Here is a 23,038-nt window from a genome sequence, read left to right as displayed (position 1 = left end):
TGCACCATGCCCAAAGAAGGAATTACTCAGCACTGCTTGCTTGGACGAGACATCAGCAAAACATGAAGACTACACACACCAGCATGAACAGCAAGATTCACATCAGACACTTCAGCCTTTCCTAGAAAGGAATAGTTTTCTCTAAGAAGCATGGAGCATTTGTATAAAAATGGAAAAACAATTAATTACTGGAGTATGGGAGTCTGTGTTCATCATGAGTCCTAGCTGCATGAAGGACTGAAGTGAAGGCCACACAGAACAAGAGGCAAGCTCTCAGTATTTTCAGTAGGCTTCAATCACCCATAGTTCATTTTGTACACTGGCTTTACATTGCAGAAAGAGCAAATCATTAAAAAAGACACCTTTTGTTCACTATATGACAAATATTTAATTGCCTGCCCATTTTTACAAGCAAGACCTTTATATCCTATGGTAATACTTTAATCAATATTTTCCATTAGACTAAGAAAACATCTGAGAACTCTGATAGAACTGGCCCCACTCATTTATACCTTAACAACTATACATATATCTAGAGATTGTTTTTAAACCACATATGAACTGCTTTAAGACCACACGGTTCCTCTGAGAAGCTAAAAGCAGATACTGCTCCAGTAATCAGAAGCATAGTCCCGTAAGACTTGGCAGGGGGGTTGAAACCAGATGATCTTTAAGGTCCCTTCCAACCCAAACCATTCTATGATTCTATAAGATTAAGTACCTCTGCAAGATATTTACAAAGCTGCTGTAAACCGTTATCAGACATCTGAAAGCAGTTTCAGCATCTGCAAGAGCAGTATCCATTCCATTGCTCTGTTATGGATAATATGCAACTTCCTCTTTCCCTCCCTCTCAATTTGCTAATAGTCAACATTAGTACTTTTGAAGACCTTACTTCCCATAAAGGCCCCACAGCAAGTTTTCTAATAGCATTTTGCATATTATCGTACCACTGCCTTTGCTGCAAGTAACCAGATTCTGATTTAATCAACACTTGTAAAGAAACATCATAAAATAAATTACTCTTCTTGTCCTCCACAGATTCTCCTCTGCCAAGCAGCCAAACAAGGCAAAAAGACTAGTTTTCTTGATACCTGAATTTTAGGAAAGAAGAAATAGAATTGTGAAGAAGTCGAAAAGCCACTGATAGGTTGTAACATATTAACTGTCAATACAGTTCAAACCTAGCAGATAGCTTCCAAAATATACAGAGTGTATGAAACCCCAGACAAAGGCAATCCTTCTCAACCTATCTTCATGAAGTTGAATTTCAATCAACTTTTAGCAATACAAATACCATAATATAAACGATAGCCTTAAGGACTGCAAGAAACACAGTAACATGACAGGTTTTACAAGTCTTCAGCACCACTAGTTCCAAATGTGAAAATAAGAATCAATTTTATTGGCATAACCCTGCAGACAAGTCTTCCTCACCTAAAGTAAGGCTCATTCTCACCCAATTTGTACAAAGCATCATTCTGTCTGCTATCAAATTTACTGTTGATTTTGTTTCTGAAGAGGATCTAACCTCAGGATTAATCCAGCTCAATGCTTGGTCCTCTCACAAAAATGTTGTGGTAGGGCACTTCACCTTGTGTCAATGATCCACTTGTTTCAAGGCTCCTGGCACTCTGAGACCTTTGTCAGGCATACCTGGGTGACTGACACTGCTCACAGAGATTTTCTTCATAAAGCATCTATCACAGCTACATGTGCACAGTTGCAAAATGCCAGCAGAAAGAATTCCCTGGAGTCTTTACAGCAAACAAACCTATCTCTTTCTGGCAGCTTTTGCCATAACAGTAACTCTTGTAGACTGCCCTACATTGACAGACCTGCCTGCACATAGATGTCACATACTGAAGAGGTATCCTCCATGTACCAGAGCCGATCAACTACCCTCCTGTCCTTCTGTCAAAGTCCACCAGGGAGCACTGCAGTTGTATACGCCATAGTACAGTGTCCCAAACCACATTCTGTAGTCACTTTTGACAAAAGGCCTGTTGTCTCACACTCCAGTCCATTGTTACTATGACAACAATATTACAATGCCTCCAATTACCAATGTATGATTTCAATCATGGGTTCCTCCACCCCCACCAGCTCACAGAGAAGGCGGCCTTATTCTTAGGTCCCTTTCAAAAAGGGACTTCTGAACCACAGGCTTATACAGTGGGAAATAGGGTAAGATTCAGCCCAAGCAGCTCTCATTCCTGTGATGAATATTAACAATTAGAAGTTGACATAGCTTAAACAAGTGGTTAGAGGACATAAAAAATTTAAAATCATGAACAAGAACTCCAGTGAGAAAGCAAAAGCATTCTTCCACTCAATCTAAAACATGGAAGTTTTATCCTATGGTTCCTGTCGTGCAAGGTTCATTTGAGAAAGACCCCATGAAGAAACAGCATGAGTAGACTTAAGCATATTAGGTCTTTGAGCCACTGTGCATGCACAGGATTTAAAACCATTTGCTACTCAGAGCAGCAGGGTTTCACACACATGCTATATCACTCATGAGAAGAAACAGACCAAAAGAATTCATAACCTGAATAGTCTGATAAGCCTTCCTCCACAACAAGAGATTTGGCTTTTATCAGTGTCTGAGTAGTAAATATTATTAATAGCAGCCAGGAGTTTTATTTTGTGGACAGATATCAGATAGATGCTGTTAACCAGGACTGACTGGCCTTAAGCATACCAAATCACGAGGTACCTTTCCTCTGTATGTCAATGTTAACTACAACCAACAGACAGGATAGCTCCCCCACTGTAGGGATTAATTCATGTCCTCCTAATGGAACAAAACTCACACTTCTGGTACACAAGAACAGGCTAAAGTTCTTTAGACTGCCCTGCAGCTTAAAAAAGTTCAAATACAAGTCACTGTCTTCCCACTGCACACTATGAGTAGTCAGTAGCAGCAGTGCTACTAATTCTGTAGTTCAAAAGTCAAAGCAGGAATATTAACAATATTCAAGAATCTTCTGACATAAACAGCAGCAATAATTAAACATTTTACACAAAGTATGTGGAAGTACTCACTTGAGAGCATTTTCCAGTCATTTCCAGCCTCTGAACATCAGATTCCTGGGATGCTTCTTTGTATCTAAGTTTCCTTCTAGAACACCAGTTCTCCAAGAAAGTCTTTGGGAATTCAGTACATCTCTCCAACAACGTGCATAACCAGCTCCCAATGTACCTCAACTGCCAATATCCCCCTCTAATACTTAAGAGGCTACTAGTCTTCTTACAGGCTTCTGTCAATCCAGCAGCTAAATCTATAGTCATTGTAATCATTTTTCAGTTAAGATGCTAAAGCTTCTCCCCCTCACCTCACCCCATCACACTCCCCACCTCCAAAAAGAACTGGCTACTGCACAGGTTTGCTCTTTGATAGCACTTCCTGTGATTTATTTTAATTTTTCAGGTAGTAAAATCAGACACAGCTCTAACTTTTAGAGCAATATAGTTCTACTTGGAAGTCAAAATGCTCTGAGCACTCTAAAATCTCAAGGGACGAAAACAGTGTAAATTAAGTAATTCCTGATGGATCCTTAGCACTGCATGGACTAAAAGTAATTTTAAAAAACTCTTACAGTTTTGTACACTGTTGAAGGGAGCTTTTGAGTAGCTAGAATTTTTTTATTTCCCTAAAATTACTAAAGTATACTGTATGTTCAAATCCATAAATCATGGTATCACCATAGAAGATGCTCATGGTTTGCATACTTGTGAAGGATGCCCTTAAAAACTAAGCAGGTGTATGACACCTGAGATCACTTTTAGGCTAGCAGTTCTATAGTTCTCACAACAGGTAACTGGAGAACCACCTGAAGAAAAATAAAAATCTCTGCAGGAACAAATACAGCCTCTGTAGAAACAAACACAGCTGTGGGCAAAGCAAGCCTGGACAGACTGCACAGGCACAGCTTCTATAAGGTTATTTTTAGCCTATTTTTTTTAACAGAAAACCTGTGTGTTGCACAAACACATAGTTTTAAAGGAGCTGTTACCACTCAGGAAATACCTTGGAGCTACTCCCCTTCAGTGCTCAGCAACCAGAAAACCAGAACAGAAAGAACATTAAAATACCCTATAAATCTACTACGCCCAGTTTTGTTGTCTGTATCGTCCATACCAACCCCTCACCTTTAAAATAAAAGGCAAAAATACCATAACATTCAGCAGGATAACAGAACAGAAGACTAAGTTTTTCAGCCTGGAAGAGACACATTTGAGGGAAGAAGAGATAGAGGCGTATAAAATTATAAAGAATATGAAGAATGCAAATAGAAATAACTGTTCACTATTTCTCGTGGAAGTTCTGAATGGCTTGCAATAAAAGTAATCAAGAATAATGTTTTAAAGAAAAGGAAGGGTTTTTTTCTTCCTGCAAGACTATTAAGTTGTAAAATTCTCTTGCCACAGAACACCTTCAAAGCCAAAAGCAGAGCAGCATTTAAGTGATTAGATCTATCTTTCAAGAATTTTGTATACCAATGGCTATGCAGCAGAGTCCAGATGCAGCCTCTGCTTTACCAAGTTCCTAAATTGTGGATTGCCATGAGAAATAAGGATACGCTCATGCCATTCATAGTCTCTGAGCATCTGCTACATGTCATTCTTGGAGAAAAGTGAGCTACATGGATCTCTAGTCTGACCACAGTACAGACATTCAGATGAATAAGTAGATCATCCTTTATCCCCAGCCCAACCTGCAGAACAGTCACTACCCTGATGTTGCAGCATTCCTCCAAACATGTTTTGCAGAGTTCACCATTCATTCATTATTCCATGAGCAAATGCGGCTCTGAGGAACAAAACCACTTTTCATTAGCTCTAGAAGCAGTCCACAGACTCTGAAAATGCATCTTCCTGACAGATAAAGCAATCCTAGAAGCCATAAATACTGGAGAACACTATCTAACAATTGGTTTTGCTGCTTCAATACATTTAGATCAAAAAATGATTACATACAGCAAACAACACTTTCAAATGGATTAAGTTACTTAGCAACTAAACAAATCCGCAGTGAGTAAATATATTGTAAGAGACGGTCAGCAAAGCAGCTGAGCACTGCTTACCATCCTCCAAGATCTACTACACTTCCAGACCGAGGACACAAAAGCAACTGCCACCTAAAAGAGCCACACTCCATATTCCTCCCAAACTTAGCATATTTGCATTATCTCCCTTTAAGTTCATACACTGTCCTACGATTGTAATATGCAACCAGTAAAACAGAAGAACAAGAAATCCTATCCGGTCATTTGCTGTCTTACACCTATGCTATGCATAGCCTGATGAGTTTTCATCAGTTCATGCACACTTATTTCCATGTAAGCTTCCCAGTGGCAGGGCTTGTACTTATTAGTCTAAACTTGGCTGTACAGCTGAGCACTCCTAATACTTTTAGCATAAATATGCACACTCCATTCCAAGCCTAGTGCTAGACACAAGAGCGTTCTATAGTTGTAGTGCAATCACTACCTAGCTTTTCCTGGTCTTCCTACTCTGCTTCAATGCCTTGAGTTTTCCTCCAAAAAAATTATTATTCATTAATGTGCTGCATCTCCACACACTGTTCAATTATCATTTTGTCCCTTTTTGACCTGTAAACAGCCAAAAGCACAACATTCTATGCTAGACATGATAAAGAAAAGATGCAGCCTGGGGTGGCACAGAAGGGAAGAAGGAAGATAAATTGTAAAATTCTCTCCCATTACATCATTTGGAAGAAGATGCCAAGAATAGGTAGCCAAAAATGAGGCTAGATGACTAACTCCTACACAGTCTATTGCTTTTCAGACAGATATCTAAGTTCAGCAATAAATTCTAGGTTATGCCAGGATTTCCAGAGACTGTTCTTCAATTAATGCCTTTTAAAAAGCATGCCTTGATTGTTTAAAAAAGGAACACTCTAAGAATGTGATTTTTTTTTTTAACAGGCCAATTTCTTCCATCATATGTGCTGTAACAGTCTACAGTTAAGGTGTAAATAGCAGTACTATACAATATATTCCAGAAAGCTATTCAAGTATTCCTAGTCAGAATTCATGCCCTAAGCAACCCCTGCTCCATTATCCCTGTGTATAATGTGTTCCTTCAAAAGACTTTGAGAGAAAAGCTGAAGACCTTAATATGAAACTTATACATAAAACCATTTAAAAGAAACAGGAACTTGCCAAAGACAGCAAAACATGCTTGCCCACTAGATATAAATTGCAAACAAACTCACTGCAAACAAGAAAGAATAGACTCCTTTGTCTACACCCATGTCCTAGCAGTTTTATGGGATCAACTAAATCCCAAAGAAGCATCATACTACGGTACATATTAAATCTAGTGACTGGTGACACTGCCTTCAGTAATAACTCTCACATTGACAGATCAATATCTGACAAGTATGACATATGTGGTGGATATCCATACCTAAACTGAGCACAACAACATCATGCTTACTTGTTTAAAAGAAAATAAAATCATTTTTCTAAAAATTCCCAGACTCCAATCTGCCTGCAAGTAGGTTTGTAAGGAGAACTGCATCTGGTCCTGCAGTCCTGCTTGGTGCTTCCAAGGAACAAGACAACTGCAGAGGACAGAAGAGCAGCTTTCAGATTTGATTGGTACCATGTGCTGAATATTTTATATATATGGATCATCACCTCAGTCTAACATCTAACATTTGGAGTTACCAATCTAATCTATGCATGGAACACAGAATGAATTTCTGTGTAATACAAGCCATAAATTTGATTCTGTACTTCCTTTCACCAAGCCCATAACGTCTTGCTGAATTAGAGTACACCTTTAAAGGTATCATAAATTTAGTTAATTATGGAAATTAGATCTAAATAATCTCAAATTACTGCCAGCATTGTACATCAAAAGTGATGTACCACATAATCTGCCACCTTGATCTGACCCGCCCAGTCTCCTCCAAAGAGAGTCTTTAGACAATCCACTCAAAGTGACACTACCCATGCTGCCCCCCCTCAAATCCTAAAATCTTCTGTTGCAACCATCTTTCATCCTATCACCTATGAACACAAAGGTGTGCTGTTGCACCCCGTCCTGCTTTATAACAAGGTTTTAAAAGACTGAGCAACACAAATCTTTTCCAAAGCAAACAAATCCCGTCCTCCTTTACAGGTCACTTTTCTTCTCAGCCTCTTACTGTCAACCTTCCCCCATTTAATTTGTATTTTCAGTCAGCAGTTCCCAAAGTCAGGCAGACTCCAGCACTGAACAGACCAACGTTAAGTACTATCTTTAAGTCACATACAAAACTCCAGTTACTGACTGGTATTAAGCTTACTTTTCCATTCACCATTGTCACAACAGACTGTTATTGGGACCTACTATATCAATGGATCTCCTCCCGCAGTACTGACACATAAATAACTATACTCAGTAACTTCTGTAGAATATTCTCCGTATGTTTTACTTCGCACACAGAGATGAAAGTAATGAAGTCCATCACATCCTTTGTAAAAAGAAGAAATAGACTAAAAAATTGTATTTTGGTGCTTCTTCCAATTTTCTTCCCCTCAATTTTTGGTGTTTTTTTAAGTAATGACATAAGTATTGCAATAAAGCCAATGCAAGAACTTGTCCTATAAGTTCTTCAGCTTTCTCTGCAACGATTTTATGTAGTAAGTCTTTAAGCAAGTAGACATTATCTGAAATTCTGAAAATTGTTATCTGGATAACATACAGAACAAATCTTATGTTCATAATCTTAACTGCAATTCCTAAAAATCAAGCTATCCTTTCCACATTTGATAAAAAACACAATGTTGAGGAGACCATTTATTCAAGTTAGAAGATGTGAGAAGAACCAGAATTGATAAATAAGTCCAAGGAACTAATCCAAGTGTAAAACCTAAAAATAAAAATAGAAGTTCCCATTTAGAGAAAAAGTAATACTAAGTACACTGAGAAAAACCATAAAAGTTAAAGACATCCTGACTGAAAAGCTCTTTATATGCTCTAGACACATTTAAAATGATTAAAGTGTTCCATTTTATTTGAAATTGCTTTGGCTCCAGGCTACAGCACACACACTGAAGATATATAACCACTGTGAACAATGGTGTCCTGTAACTTGTATTGGAAAGCTCCAAAGGACTAATGGGATGTTTCCCCATACTGTATAGAATGAAAGGTTAACCATCTTTCTAACCACTAAGACAACATATAGAGCAGCCCAAAAAGCAAAAACTTTACTTAGTAAAGCTAGTTTTCTTGAGAGCGACCAAGACAAACTTCCATATTCAGGTTTTGAATACTGTCATTTAACAGATAAGGAGACTTTACCCAACCTCACCAGGTTTTTCAGATGCAAGTTCAAAGTTCGTATTATGCACCATGAAAAACCTAGTCTTAAATGACTATCACTATACCTACCTGCTAGTTTAAGAAAAGTTAGCTTTTTAAGGACAAGCAGTATCTTTCATCTCAAGTCCAGCTAACAATTACAACTGCACAAAACATGTATCTGGTAAAGCTTCAATATAAGCAGCGAGACACTTACCAATACACACATCTATCTTCCCCTTGATAGCAGCCTCATGCAAAGGAGTGTAGTTCCAATTGTCTCTAGCATTTGGGTCTGCCCCTTGACACAGTAGCAGACTAACCACTTCAGCATGACCAAAAGAGCAGGCGTTGTGAAGGGGTATCAGCCCTCCATCGTCACGAGCATGAACATTGGCTCCTGTCTGTAGCAAGTGCTCTACAACATCCTTCCTTCCAAAACCTGTAAGAGAACATATTTCTGATCATTTGTCTGTAAAATAACATGATTTAATATTTAAAACTGTTCACTCTTAGTCCAGTGTACAAACATCAAACAATATTATTCATGTCCCTCTTCTACTTTTTGGTTCATTTCACTATAAAGTGAGACTATATTCACCTGCTGAAACAACAGCTGGAAGATTCACTTACACTCATGACAGCTGAACAGTGCTGTATTATAATTAGCCAGGCTGGTTGCCACTATCTCATGAAGTTGTTCTACAATAGGCTTGTGTTTCTTTTTCAAGATTTGGATGGATTTTAAAAATTTAGTATAATCTGTATGTACCTAAATGAGCATCTTACTATCTCTTGATATAGGTCTTCATCTTGGAGAAGACCTCATATTAATAAACACTGAAGGCCACTGTCAGTGCTCAAGCAGAACAACCTTATCTCAACCTTAGCTCATCTACATTCTTGCTCTTTGACAGTCTGACTACCTCCAACTGACAGACTAAGAAGTTACAGATAAGTAGAACCAAGACCTCAGCTGGGAAATAATGCCTCAGGAAGGTCTCAGCCTAGGAATGCAACCTCTGTTGTGGCCAGGGAAAACATCACCATAAAGCCAACACCATTAAACTAATACACTTCAAAGTCCTGCATCAGCATGCCAGGCCCTGACACCTTTAGCTTGTTGTCCATGATAAGCCTGAAAAGGTTCTAATGCCAAAATGCGCTTCCTCTTGCCCCAAATGCCTTAGAACAGCAGTCTCTAAACTCTTTTGATTGCACACTCCTATCAATAAAAAAAATTTGAGCATGCACCCCCAATATATATTTACAAATCATATACATGCACTACTGCACTATTATGTAATTATAAACATACACAAAAATAGAAATTTTAAAAGGCTGAGATAAAGATGAAATAAACACTGTTTTTAAACGTTGATTATATTTATTAACACTACAAAATGTATTTTCTCCCTGAACCCCAATGAAATATTTTGCACGCTCCACTTTGGAGACCACTGCCTTAAGAGGACAGGAACAAATATAAGGCTCAAGAGGGACAGTTTGAACTAAAACACAAGTGTTCATTTTTGTACTAGATTGCATCTCAAAGGTCAGATTGCATTTCTTATAAACTCCAGGGCTAAAAGCAGCATCACTGGAGATTTTAAAACACTGTCACTTTAAGAGTTATTGTGTCTTCTGGTAGTCATGGATTACCAACCAGCTTAAGTATGAAGAATTCCACATATATGAACTAAGTTTATTAAACAACTGAATTAAAAGCTGCAGCAAGTGAATTTTCATCACGGTGCTGCTAACTGGCAGCTTAATAGATTGTATTAACTCCACAGCTCAAAAATATAACTAAAGACATAGTACTTCCCTTCTAGAAGACAAATAAAAAGCTCAAGGGAAGCAACAAAGAAGCTGCCAATTCTCTCTGGGTGACGGTGTAACTCAGCTGCAGCAAAATGCTGCTGAAACAGTGACAGAAATGGTTCTCAAAAGTCAGCACCCTCTGTGGCAGGCCACACCTCATGCATGAAGGCTTCTTAAGTCGGAACGTTTAACCCCAAAGGTGCAGTCCCGGGATGAGGACCTCCATTTCAATGCATTAAGCCCCCTTTTTGCCAGAGTAGTGCACTTGTTATAGCTGTGCAGACTTCTGGTGCAGAATTAACATGCTTTTCCCCCCAGTCCATACAGTGAGATCTCTAAGCCAGATCTAGCAGCTTTGCATCCACACTAGCTTATCCAGTTAAGGCTAATGTTATAACTCGACATGCAGCTTTCAGTCAAGCTGCAGGCTAGCTATTCCGCAGGAATTTAGTGTCATCTTAGTGAAGCCCAGAGTCCTTCAACACCCTTTCTTGAAGGACAGAAGTTTTCTAGAAGCTAACGCTATGGTTAAGGCAGGAAAGGCCAAACCAAAAAGCCCCTTTACGGAGGCTCACCGTGGTTTGACAGTTTTGATGACAGTTTGGCAGTATCTTTATTTCTGCTGAAAGAAGTATTCTACGAGACACAAGTAAGCAGGTGGAAGAACAGTCTGGGGACGACATCATGGATACGCTCACACGGATGCTCACATCTAGTAGAGACTGTACCAGTTCACACCTTGGTTAATCCTGTATGGTAACGTAGCTCAAAGGCTCCAGTTAACAAGTACAGCCTGGTTACTTTTGGATAGCTGTAAGGATTCCCCCATCCCCACAGTACAGGGCCCTCAGCTGCTTGTAGCACAGATGCTGGACTGCTACAAATTACAAGTTTGCAACAGTGAACAGATACCAAAGCGGGTTCTCTCTTTAATACATGGGGCTAAACAGCGGTTCAGCAGCTGCTCCACAAGCTGCTGAGCCGTACCAGCTGCAGGGAGGGGCCCACAACCAGACTGGCACCCCACTCGGCAATCCAATTTTAGTCCATCACTGCAGATGAGTCAAAGATTTCTGGTACATTATATACCGATACTTCACACTAGAAATTACACTACAGAAATGGAAGTGCGTGAATCAAAACTGGTATTATTGAAAGTGATACTTATTTATGACGACAGAACTGCTACCAGAAGACACATTCTTCTTAACTGAACTGGCAGCAAGGCCACTGCTACTGTAAATCACTGCAGCTTCTAGCATGAAAACTGATTTTGTTTTGGTTGTTTTCTGTTATAAAACAGTCAAGGAACATCACCTGTAAGTCTTCAAATAGAAAATGACTGCTTAACTGAGCACAACAGCAAACAAAGGGTATCTGGTCCCATAGCAAAGCTAACAAGCCTGAGGCATAAATACAAATAAGAGAGCCCTCAAGGTTCCCACATTTATATTGTTCATTTGACTGGCAAAGGAAAATTGAGCAAGACAAGAATTAGAAAAGGATACTTTCAACTACACAGTAAATCAACAGATTTTATTAGTCTTTAGTTTTTATACACAGAACTACTAAAAACAACGCTGAAACTGCATGAGTGTTTGCTTTACATGTACTTCTTGTCTCTCTACAAAAACAACCTGATCGTGCCTGAAGAGCCAGATTCCTTTTCAAATTGTTCAGTGTTGTGATTTTTCAGGACTGCACACATAATTCTTCAAGGTATTGCTGGACATGGGGTCATTGATAAAGGTATCTTTAGAAATGCCAGCAATAAACACTTTACAGTTTTTAGTAAATTAGCTCTTCTGTACAGTCCTCAAAAAGCACAGTAAAGGTCACTGTGATTTTATCCCACCAGACCACCAGTCTTCCAGAGAAAAAGTAACTAATTAGGGGAATAGCTTCCCCCACCACCACAGGCAAACCTGTAAAAACTTGAATTGACAAAGTGCCAGAAAGTCTTTAAAATGACGACATGACCCAATCTGACAAAGCAGTTGTAATTACTGAAACTCCTGCAGTGTCAGGGTCACCTTTTGTAGAAAACAACAGACACATGCTAAGCCATTTGAGACAGAGGAAGCACATACAATTTAGTTTAAACTGAAGAAACTGATGTGATGTCACGTAAGATGACTTTAAAAATCCTGCTCTTGTGTATTTTCAGTGCAGCTTTAATTTACAAAGTCTAAAGAAGAGTTCCTGAGAAAGGGCCTGTTATCAAAGATCCCAAAAGACAATCAAATAGAAGGTTCCTACAGAAAACATCCAAACCCAGGGTAGCTATGGAGGAGAGTCACATTTAAAGGCCTAGCACGCAAGCTTGTTTTGATAAGATTCACCTGCCAGCTTCCAAAGCACATTCATGGCAGGGTCTCTTATTAGCTTGGGCTATTTCGCATAGGTAAAACGCACAAGCTTTGCTCTCATTTTAGCTTCTTTACACAATTTACAAGTTTCACGCAAGTCGCAGTACCTCAGAAAACATACTGTCCAGGAGAGAAACGAAGTGGTAATCCCATTATAAAAAGGCAGTAGCAAGAGAACATCTGAAATTTAAGGGTGAAACACTCATGAGTTGAAACCAAAGAAAAGGCAAAAATTCCGTGACTAACAGGCTCTGCATTTCTCCAGACATCTCTCAGAAATAACTGAAGAGTAAGGCTTGGTGAAAGTCAGGAGATGGACATATCTATGATAGCTTTACATAAATAAAGAGACAGGCAGACAATTCAGAGAAAACACCACTTAACTAGTTCTGTACCAATGCTGTATCTTGCCTTTTTCCAATTTATACCTGCCACTTTAGACTGAAAGTGAGAAGAAAAGGCCTTAGGTAGTAAACTGGCAGCTTGAAAATTAAGCTAAATAACTTTTAAATGCCATCAGACAAGACAGCACACAGACACACCACCAAATGCTTACTACTACTGCCAAGACCACCTGTCCTACTCCCCCTTCACATCCTGCTCCCAGTCCATAAGCTTGTCCTGTCCCATCTCTTCTTACATCATTGAACCTAAGGAACAAGAGGCAACACAGTGAGCAGGTTGACTGACTGACGAGAGAAGCAATGCAAGGAAAGCAACAGGAGCATCAGTTGGTATCTCTGTTACATGCTCCAGATAGGGCTTCCATGTTACATCTTCGTTCAGTTAGTCACAAGCTTTCACATGGTAACAGTTTAGATACTTAATTACTAATACTCCCAGAAGCCACAAAATTCACAGCCCAATTTCAAGACTCATTTTCAGAACGTTTGGTGAAAAAACATCCAAATATATGGACTTCCCACTAGAACTGGAAGAATGCTTTCCTCAGTGAGTACATCAAGTAGTCAGTTTGATCAGTTTAAGTACAGCTATACTGTTTCACCCGCTGCCCAATTAATGTCACTTAATCGCAACATAGCATGAGCTCCTCCAAACGCCAATTCCAACCTCTACAAAGCTGCTGTTATGTGCAAGGTTTAACTTATCACATGGAAAACTTCTAACTCTCACTACATCTTTTTCCTTGTCTTTTCACCTGCTTGCTCTTAAGAACACATTGACTCCAAAAGGATTTAAATTTTACAAAAGTGTATAATTACGGGTTAAGCACACCTGCAGGTATTATTGTGATCTTAGGCAAAGCAGGAAATATGCTCTTATTAAATGTAATCCCACTTGTTAGAGCACTAAACATACCTCATATGAGAATACAAGCCCTTGAAGTGGAGAAGCACACATCTTAGAGACATGCAACCCTTTGAGAATGGTCTTAAACTGTAAGCAAAGGCTGGAAGAAGTTCCAGCTAAGTCATTGTACATCTCTGCTTCAGTAGTGCACATTCTGGGACCAGATTTTTCCCCAAGACAGGTCTTCCAAAAGCCACCAGCACTTCTCTCACTTCACTAGGCAGAACACAATTAAACTGAATGATTTCACTAAGTAAACTGAAGAGCCTTCAAGCTGAGAAAAAGGGGCACCTGATTCAGTATCACTGAAGGTCTGAGATTTTGCATTTACATCCTCCTGTAAATTCCTTCAAATGATTTTAAATGGGAAGGAGATACAATACATTGCACAAGGTATTGCAAGACTATTCAGGAGAACAAGTTACCAGTCACAAAGAAGGCAAGCTGAAACTTCCTAGGAAGTAATACACTTGTGACACTAACAGAGTTCATATACTACCAGTGCTACAAAAACATGAAAGAAAGAATTCCAAAGTTAAGGCAAATAATTTATCATCTTTTTACATGAAAATGTCTGCATTTTGCAGGCTCTGAGCCTATAAGGCTGCCAGGATGTTTCCTATTTGACTACACAGTCTGCACTCTTCATTCTATCCATAAGAACCCAGCTGAAAAATGTTATTACCACTGCTTTAAGTTGCACAAGGCAGAATTAATCAGTGACTCAGCTTTACAAACAACTGTTTGAGGGAGGTCAGACATCTCCTCTATGGCAAGGATATATCAGACAACTGCAATAAGATGGGTCAGAGTAGTTTAAGAATGGTATCTCAAGCAAGGCTTTCCAGGGCAATTTAAGATAACTTGTTGTACACTGCACCACAGGTGGAGTGGTCAAGTCAGGCGTCTCTGCACAGAGCGGAGTGTGTAATAAGTTACCAACTACTTCTTCCCATTTCCTGTCTCTCAAGGAACACTCAGTAGCTCGTTATATTAGTTCTGCCTGCTCAGTTGTGTATCTCATATGTTGAAGCAGCTTGGCATTTTTATGATTAACAGCTTGGTAGCTGGAAAATCAACTTGACCAGTTCTCCTAAAATCTGACCACTATTTTCCAACTCAAGTGAGATCCCTTTGCCTTCAGGATTAAAGTTGTGTACTGCAGAAATTTTCCAAATAACAGTTATATATGTTAGCCTTCATAAAAAGATTTGACTTCCCAAACCTAGTTATTACTAGTGATATCAAAAGCATGCTTATAGAAAACTACTTTCCCCAAACAGCTTTTTGCCATTACTATAGACCCAAGCAGAAAGAAAACAAAGAATATCACTGATGCTCTAACAAGTCACCTTAAATCAGGTTTCTCCAAGCCCGAATTTGGGCTGATACCACCAAGAGCACTTCACCTTGTGATCCCAACTCCACACCTCTCACATACACACAGAACCACCAACTCATTTGGTTATGCTGGTTAAAAAGGTATTTTGTCAACTATGTGACATGATCACCACCAAATGCAGGATTATCAAGCCAGTTTAAAAGAACAGACAGCCCAGGTATAACAAAATCCTTCAACTAGTGAGGGGCATATAATACAGTAAAGGTGTTAATAATGTGGTGAAATCAACAATGACAGTTAAGATCTTTCTCAAGGAAAAGAGGTAACACATCTTTAGATTAAAGAAGGAGTGCTGTGGAAAGGCAAGGGAGCGGAATAGTTTATCTCATTCAATGCAGTTTGGAGAACCATTAAGCAGAACACAGGATATTCCCATGAAGGGGGTAGAAAATACAAGGGGAAGCAAGTTATTTCTAATACACATTAACAGTCCAATTATTTAGTGAACTCCTTACCACAGGATGAGCTTCTACTAACATGTAGAAACTGGGTCTTGCTCAAATAGTTGCTGAGCTAGAAACTGCAGGAAGAGTACTCAGACAAGTATCATATGAAGAGGGCAAGTGTGTAACTCTTCCCTAGACATCTGCTTTTGGCCACCAATACAGGTAAGACCTTGAGCTAAACATATCTTTGTTCATGCCTAGCACAGCTGCTTTTGAATTTTTTTTTTTAGTTATAAGCAAGCTAGTTTTCATCAAAAAAACTGAATGCAAAAGCTATGAATACATTAATACCTCCACTTAATTTCTTTTTTGTATTTTAAAGTCTTTAGAATTTGCTTCTTACTCTGATTCTTGGGTACTGCTGGACAATATCTGACAGCTGCACTGGTACCAGAGACCCAAATATCCTGCAATCCACACTGCAGTTGAGACACTACTGAGTTTTCCTCTTTCCAAGCATGTGTACCTCTACAGAAGAATCCCTCAAACCACTTGCAAAGGAAGAGCTGAACACCACACATCCTGAAAGACATTCAGAATTTCCAGAGAGGCTCTACCTAGTAGAACAGTCCAGTCAGAGGATGAAAGGAAAAATGACCCTTTGTTCAACCTCTTCCTCCTTGCAAGAGAGGTCTCTACCACCCCAATATGGACTCAATATTAATTTCTGCGTTACTAGTAGCTAACCAAAGCAGGTCAGATTTATTCACCGTAGTAGCTAACATTTCAACACAGAGTCAAAGAACTAATTCCCCTTCATTCAGATCAATTGACAATTCAGGTATGCCAGAGAAAGAAAATCGGAGTAACACTGTTACTTCAACTTGATGTGCCTGTGCACATTTTATCTGGAAGTGGATAATGGACAGATGACTCCAACTTCTAGAAAGATTTAAATCTGTCCTCAGCTTTTTAAATAATTGATTACAGAGATTTCAGTTCTCACCTTATCTCCAGTTTATGTATGTGCTAAGGATTCTGAATGCTCTCAGAAGTCACCCCTCTTATCTTCCTTCTGCCATGAGAAAGGAAATAAAGCTGATTTTGAAACTATAAACCTCACAAAGCTTCAGGAAACCTGAACTTAGTTCTTTTTACAAGAAACCAGAACTAGGGAAGTTGTCCTTCCCTATTACAGTAAAAGTAACTTAACTGTCTGGCATTGCTGCCAAAAAGGACATCTGAGAAAACCAGACTGAGCTAGGGAGAAGTCCAGTACCAAGGAACAAAAAAAAAAAAAAAAAAAAAAACCAAAACACACAGCTACCCCCGAAATTGGGAAATGAAGAAGAAATTAGAATTACCACAAATCACAAGATCAGAAGTGGAACTCTCTCTTGTTATTTAAGAGTTTAGCTTCAAGAGGTTTGAAAGAAGCAGTTTAAAACATTGTATATTGCACTCTCCAACTCCTGTTCCCCTAGTGAAGGCCATACAATTCACACTTCAGGTAGGGCTCATAAAACACAAGCTGTTACCCATAACACAGCTTCATATACACAGCAGACTCCTATGCTCATAAGCAAACAAGTTTTATTTCTCCTTTTGTCCACAAAGGAGAAGGGAGGTCAAATCAACACACTGCATCACTGTCAGATATGTACTGCCTAAGATCAGTGGTATTCAAACAACATGCTTACAGGACTTTCTAAAATACAGGACTCCAAGATCTCTGTAATAAGAAATCTGCCTAATGCTATTACATGTCAAATCCATTTGGACCAGACATACTGCAGTAATTTGAGATAAAATATGGATGGTAGCTAAGGAGAGTCTTTAAATCTAGAAAAACAGATACAGGAATCTGTTAGGTATGAGAACTTCATCTGCTGTTTTCCTCATGTTGCAAGGAAGCACTTGCCATTGCTTTTAGAGTAACATCTTACTGACACCATCAACTTTCACGGCCTTATCCCCTTAAGTAAGTTTTGTCCATTTTTTCTATAATCAAAGTAGAAGTTACCACTGCAGCTTCAGCACTACAATTTGTACTAGCACTGAAGTTACAACTTGAGATCTCAAAGTTTAAGGGGAAGCAGCAAGGTCTAAAGTCTGAATCCAAAACAATCAGAGCAGACTCAAGATAAGCCTTCCGAAACATTAAAAACGTCATGTGCACACATGCAGTTATACCAGCATTATGTTCCAGGGTTCACTAATATTAAGTCTATCTCCATATCCCAGAAGTTCACTGTGTTTTACATGCCACTTGTATAAGATCATGCCTTACTAGTAGAGCTCAGGGATCAGAGAATGAAAAAGAAACTGCTCGGGACCAAAAGTTCCCTTAGGGGCATCGTGAAATGCCACTTATACTTTGAAACTGAAAACAAATCCATACAATCTCAGAGTCTCATCTGATGCATAAATTGAACACCACTATTCAGAGTTCCAGGCAACACTGTGCCATAAAACGTTCATTTTTATTATCCATTTTAACATAGTGCTTTAGGGCCCTATGCCAGGGTTTAAATACTGACCATTCAATACAGTCTTGTTAACTATCAATTCCTGTGTACTAGTGCACCATTTAAAGTTCAGAAAAGATCTATGCCCCTTACTACATAAGGTCCAGCCCCGTAACACTGTGGCACACATCAGAAAGCCCTCAGCCTGACCACAGACCTAGCAACTGTGCTGATGATTTAAAACATCTTCCTCATTTTACTTGTATCATGAACTTCAAGTGCCCTGTGCCCCCACTGAAGACCATGCCCTGTACAAAATGTTCTCTTTATGGACTACACTAACCTATAGTAGCTACACCTGCTAGAGAGAAATGTTTACTTCCAGTGAACATAAACTCTCGCACCTCACTGTTAACTGCTTTTATGACATTATTTCTGATCACAATGACATCTCTTTTCTGCATTGTAAGGCATATTCTCTCCTGGACGCGTCTGCTACTTCTATCAAGTTCCGTTGTTCCACTTCACCTCTTTCCGCAGCCCACTCAGACCACAAGAGACACAGAGATCAATCAGCAGTTATGCCCACATAAAAGAAAAAAAGTTACAAAGTACAAGGCATCAACTTTGATTCCTCTCAAGTCTACATTGCGTCACAGTGGTCGCTGACTTTCTAGAGCTACTACAACACACATGAAACCCTTAACTTCAAGCCAACTCTGTCCTGAAGTCCAGTTTCTCGCTTCCTAAGCAAACGTGCGCAAGTTTGCAGCAGTCTGTGTGTCAGAGAGAAACGTCCATACTTTTAGAGATCAGTCTCCCTTACACCTCCAGTATCTCCTCTCCCACTTGTTTCATCCATTTTACGAGGAGGAGAAAAAAAAAAAGAAGATTTAACAGCCGTCTCCTCCCCTCGGCTTAGGCTTGAGCTCTCCCGACCCACCGAGAAGCTGGAAGTCCACTCCCCGAAGCCAGGGAGACTACTCCTGGAGAGCCAGGCCGGGAGCTGCACCCTCTCTGGCCCGACGCACTCGCTGTCACTGCCCGCGCCGGCCACGGGAGGCCGGCCCAGCCCCTCCCCGGTCCCGGTACCCACCGGCGGCGAAGTGGAGCGGCGTGGACTTGCGGCCCGCCATGTCCTTGGCGTTCACGTTGCCCGTGTCCACCAGGCGCTTCACGCGCGTCACGTCCCCATTGCGGCAGGCCTCCAGCAGCTCGCGGAAGGCCCCACTCGCCGCGCCCGGGCCCGCCGCCTCGGGACTCTCCGCCGCCGGGCTCGACGCGACCGACGACGATGCAGACGAGGAGGAAGACGAGGAGGAACTGCTGGAGCTGCTGCCCGAGCCCAGCGGCGGGCCCGGGGCGGCGGCGCCCGCACCCTCCGAGCACTCCGGGGCCGGAGGCCGCTCCGCGTCGGGGGGAGCTTCGCCTTCGGGGCCGGCCAGGCTGTGGCGCTGCGCGGCGGGGGCAAGGTCGGCCGGTGCCAGGCTGGGGCTGCGCGGCGGCGAGGTGGCGGCCGGCGGCGAGGCCGGCCCGGGCGGTGGCGGCGGGTGATGGTGATGGTGGTGCTGGGAGCGACGCGGCGGCGGAGCCGCCATCTTCGCCTTCCTCCGCCCCCCCGCCACCCCCCTCTCGGCTCCCGTCACTGCGGCAACGGCGGTAGCCCCCGCCCACACTTCCGCCCGCACCCGGCCAATCCCAACGCGCGGCGCCCGGACGTGACGCCTCCGGCGCGGCGGGGCGGGGCGGGGCGGGGCGGGGCGGGTGGGGGCCGCGGCCTCACCGAGACCCGCCCCACGGCGGGGCGGTGGCTCGCGCCTGCCCCCTGGGGGCCGCCGCGGGACGGGACGGGGCGGGGCCCGGGGCGGGGCCCTGGGCGGGGCCCTGGGCGGGGCCGGCCCTGCCCGGGAACCGAATCCCCGCCGCGGCTACCGGTGCCGGGCCGGCAGGGCCCTGGGTAAGAGCCCCGTTCCCCTCCAGAGCCCGCCGGTGCCGCTGCCTCTGCGGGAGGCGGGGCAGCCCGCCTCGGCCTCGGCGCCCGGCTTGGCAGCAATGGTCGCGCCCGAGGCGGATGAGTTACCGGGCCTGGCGAGCCAGCGCTTGGCCGGACGCTCCCCACCTCCGCCCCCCGGCAAGCGAGCCGAGCAGCTGCGTGGTTTCGTTTCGGTCCAAAGCTAGAAAAGGATAGAGCGAGGCTGGCGGGAGAGCAAGCTGATGCAGGAGCCTAAAGGAAGTCCGGCAGTTCTTTGAAAGTTTATTAGCTAAGGCGAAAGGCCATTTTTCACTCATTTCAGGGAGGAAAGCAGCTTTGACGTTGAGCCTGTTCTCCAGAGCAAGGCAGTCACTCAAAAGCCACCTACAGCAAATGGCAGAGAGAGGCAGGAGGGGAACGGCTCCGTCTGCATCGGAAATAACAAAGTGCGGAGGGATGGAACGGGAAGCTGGGGGCAGCAAGGGCAGCACCGTCGGCTGTCAGTGCTGAGGGTAAGAAAGAGAAATCCGAGGATGTCAGGGACCAAAACGGCCCCGTAAGGCCCTCTGTGGAATGAGCAGATCTGAACTGCACGGGAATAAGCAGAAGCATTTAAGTAAGGATTTTGTTCTGGATTTGCAAAGCAGCAGGAAGATGAGACCAAAGTGCTTCTGGCTTACTGGTACCTAGGGAGGATATAAACACCAATTACGGATAAACCATTTAAGTCATAAAGCCCAAATAAGTGTCACCAAGAGGTCTACAGTTCACTTAACTTTAATCTGTGAGCACAAAGGAGATTCCATCGACAGGAAAAATAACAGCAACATTTTCTGGAGAATTCCCAGTACACCAGGTACTAGGGCTCCCAGCGCTGGTGGGGCAGCAGCCACAGGTCAGAGAACAGGGAGAGCGATAAGGAATTCCCATTAAAGGAAGTGAATATGGTTAATGCCAGCCAGCCTCATCCTGGCAAACAGATCTGCTTTAGTTGTTTGGTAGGGAAAGGGCTTTGGGAAGTGTTTGCATAGCACCATGTGACATGCTGAAGAAGTGCTGACCAGGACTAACGCTGGGAGCACAGAAAATCGGAAAACAGGAATTCAGAAGTTAGGCTCTGGTCTAGTGCTACTAAGTACCTTTCTGCCAGTGATGGGGAGGTAGGCATGAAGTCAGTCCCCATGACTGCTGGAGCAGTAAATGAAGATTCACTTCAATGTACCCAGCTCAGTTCTTGTTCATGAAGCCATGGACCTTGATCCAGCACCAAGGGAGCTTGGCAAGAGTTCCCTGACACCTGAATCTAGATAGCTGCTGCTTTGCAGCCTTCTTTCAATTCAAAACTCCAGAAAGAACTTTGCAAGATAATTATAACATCCCCTTTGTCAGGCCCAAGCTTTGCAAACATTTAAGAGGCCAGAACACCAGTATGCACTTGTTCAGCTCACCATTGGCTTCCTGCAGTCTATATTTCACCAGCCAGTTGCTTTTGTGTCATCAGTAGCAAACAAATCACATTCCTTTACCCCTCTCTGTATTTCGCATAAACCAAGGTTACAGACAGCATCACTTTTATGAAATGTATTGGCACACAAATACTTGTTCTACTTTGTGAAAGATTTTAAAATATACAAATAATATTTTTTAAGATTTGGGATTTGTGGTGGCCTTAAAATTCATTGTTAGTTGTAGGATTGAGTAAGAAATGCTACACTCTAGGTCAGTCTTTCCAGAAAGTCCTGTGGAGAAGGACTTGGTACTGGTGGATGAAAAACTCGACATGAGCCAGCAATGTGCACTCACAGACCAGAAAGCCGGTCCTGTCCTGGGCTGCATAAAATGAAGTGTGGCCAGCAGGTCAAGGGAGAGGATTCTCCCTCTCTACTCTGCTCTCATGAGACCCCACTTGCAGTGCTGTGTCCAGCTCTGGGGTCCTCAGTACAAGATGGACATGGACCTGTTGGAGCAGGTCCAGAGGAGGGCCGCAATAATGATGAGGGGACTGGAACACCTCTCCCATGAAGAAAGGCTGAGAGAACTGAGGTTGTTCAGCCTGGAGAAGAGAAGGCTCCAAGGAAACCTTATTGAGGCCTTTCAATATAAAAAGGGGTCTTATAAGAAAGATGGAGAGAGACTTTTCACCAGGGCCTGTAGTGACAGGACAAGGGACAATGGTTTTATACTGAAAGAGGGTAGGTTTAGATTGAATACAAGGAAGAATTTTTTACAACGTGGGTGGTGAGACACTGGAATATGTTGCCCAGTGAAGTTGTGGATGCCCCATCATCAGAAGTGTTCAAGGTCAGGTTGGATGGGGCTTTGAACAACCTGGTCTCGTTGAAAATGCCCCTGCCCATGGCAGGTGAATGGGACTGGATGATCTTTAAAGGTTCCTTCCAACCCAAACCTTTCTGTGATTCAATGAATGCTGTGCCTGGGAAGGAACAAGTAAAGGGATTAGGATTCACAGTATGAGACCTGTCCATGGGAAAGTGGGACCTGGCCCTGCATTTCACAGGGTACGATGCCAAGCAGTTCCAGGGATGCACCTCCTCTGTAGACCTCCTCCAACAGGTGGGGGTCCCTATCTCATTGCAGCCACCAATTTCCCCAAGCCTCCACCTTTCTGCCCCAAGCCTCCACCTTCCTAGTCCACATGTACAGCAGCACTGCTCCCCTCCAGAGAGATTAGGCAAGCAGCAGTGCTGTCCACCCCCGTCCAAAGCATGTCCAGGATCCCTTCAAGTACTGCCATCATCATTTGTATATGGCTTGGTGTGCCTTGGGGTAGATTCATATAATTCCTGCAGAAACAGTGGGCAAAACAGTGTGGGGAATGCAGTTCTGGGCAGAAATTCCTCATCCTTACAGGATTTCTACTTAAGGTCAAGGAGGAACATGGGGAGGATCTTTGAGAGCATTCAATCAACCCATTGCTTGTTCTGTGGCCAGCCTCTGAGCCCTTGAAAACAGGGCTTCTT

At 42.4% G+C, this 23,038-nt stretch overlaps 1 protein-coding gene across 2 annotated transcripts in view; it reads right to left on the bottom strand.

Annotated features, from left to right (window-relative positions):
- TNKS (tankyrase) overlaps nt 1-19,694 on the bottom strand; it is a 152,926-nt gene extending 133,232 nt beyond the window's left edge. For both annotated transcript variants that reach the window (XR_012623140.1, XM_074823046.1), the window contains exons 1-2: nt 19,182-19,694; nt 8,543-8,767 (exon numbers count right to left, since the gene is read on the bottom strand). Coding sequence is in view for 1 of the 2 variants with exons in the window: in XM_074823046.1 (XP_074679147.1) it covers nt 8,543-8,767; nt 19,182-19,683 (727 nt within the window). In the remaining variant the exon portion in view is untranslated. The remainder of the gene's footprint in view (nt 1-8,542; nt 8,768-19,181) is intronic.
- Between the last annotated feature and the right edge of the window lie 3,344 nt (nt 19,695-23,038).

Source organism: Strix aluco, chromosome 4 (genome assembly GCF_031877795.1).
Source record: "Strix aluco isolate bStrAlu1 chromosome 4, bStrAlu1.hap1, whole genome shotgun sequence".
Lineage (NCBI taxonomy): Eukaryota > Metazoa > Chordata > Aves > Strigiformes > Strigidae > Strix > Strix aluco.
Note: the sequence above shows the minus strand (reverse complement) of the source record. Positions and strands in the feature narration are given on the sequence as shown.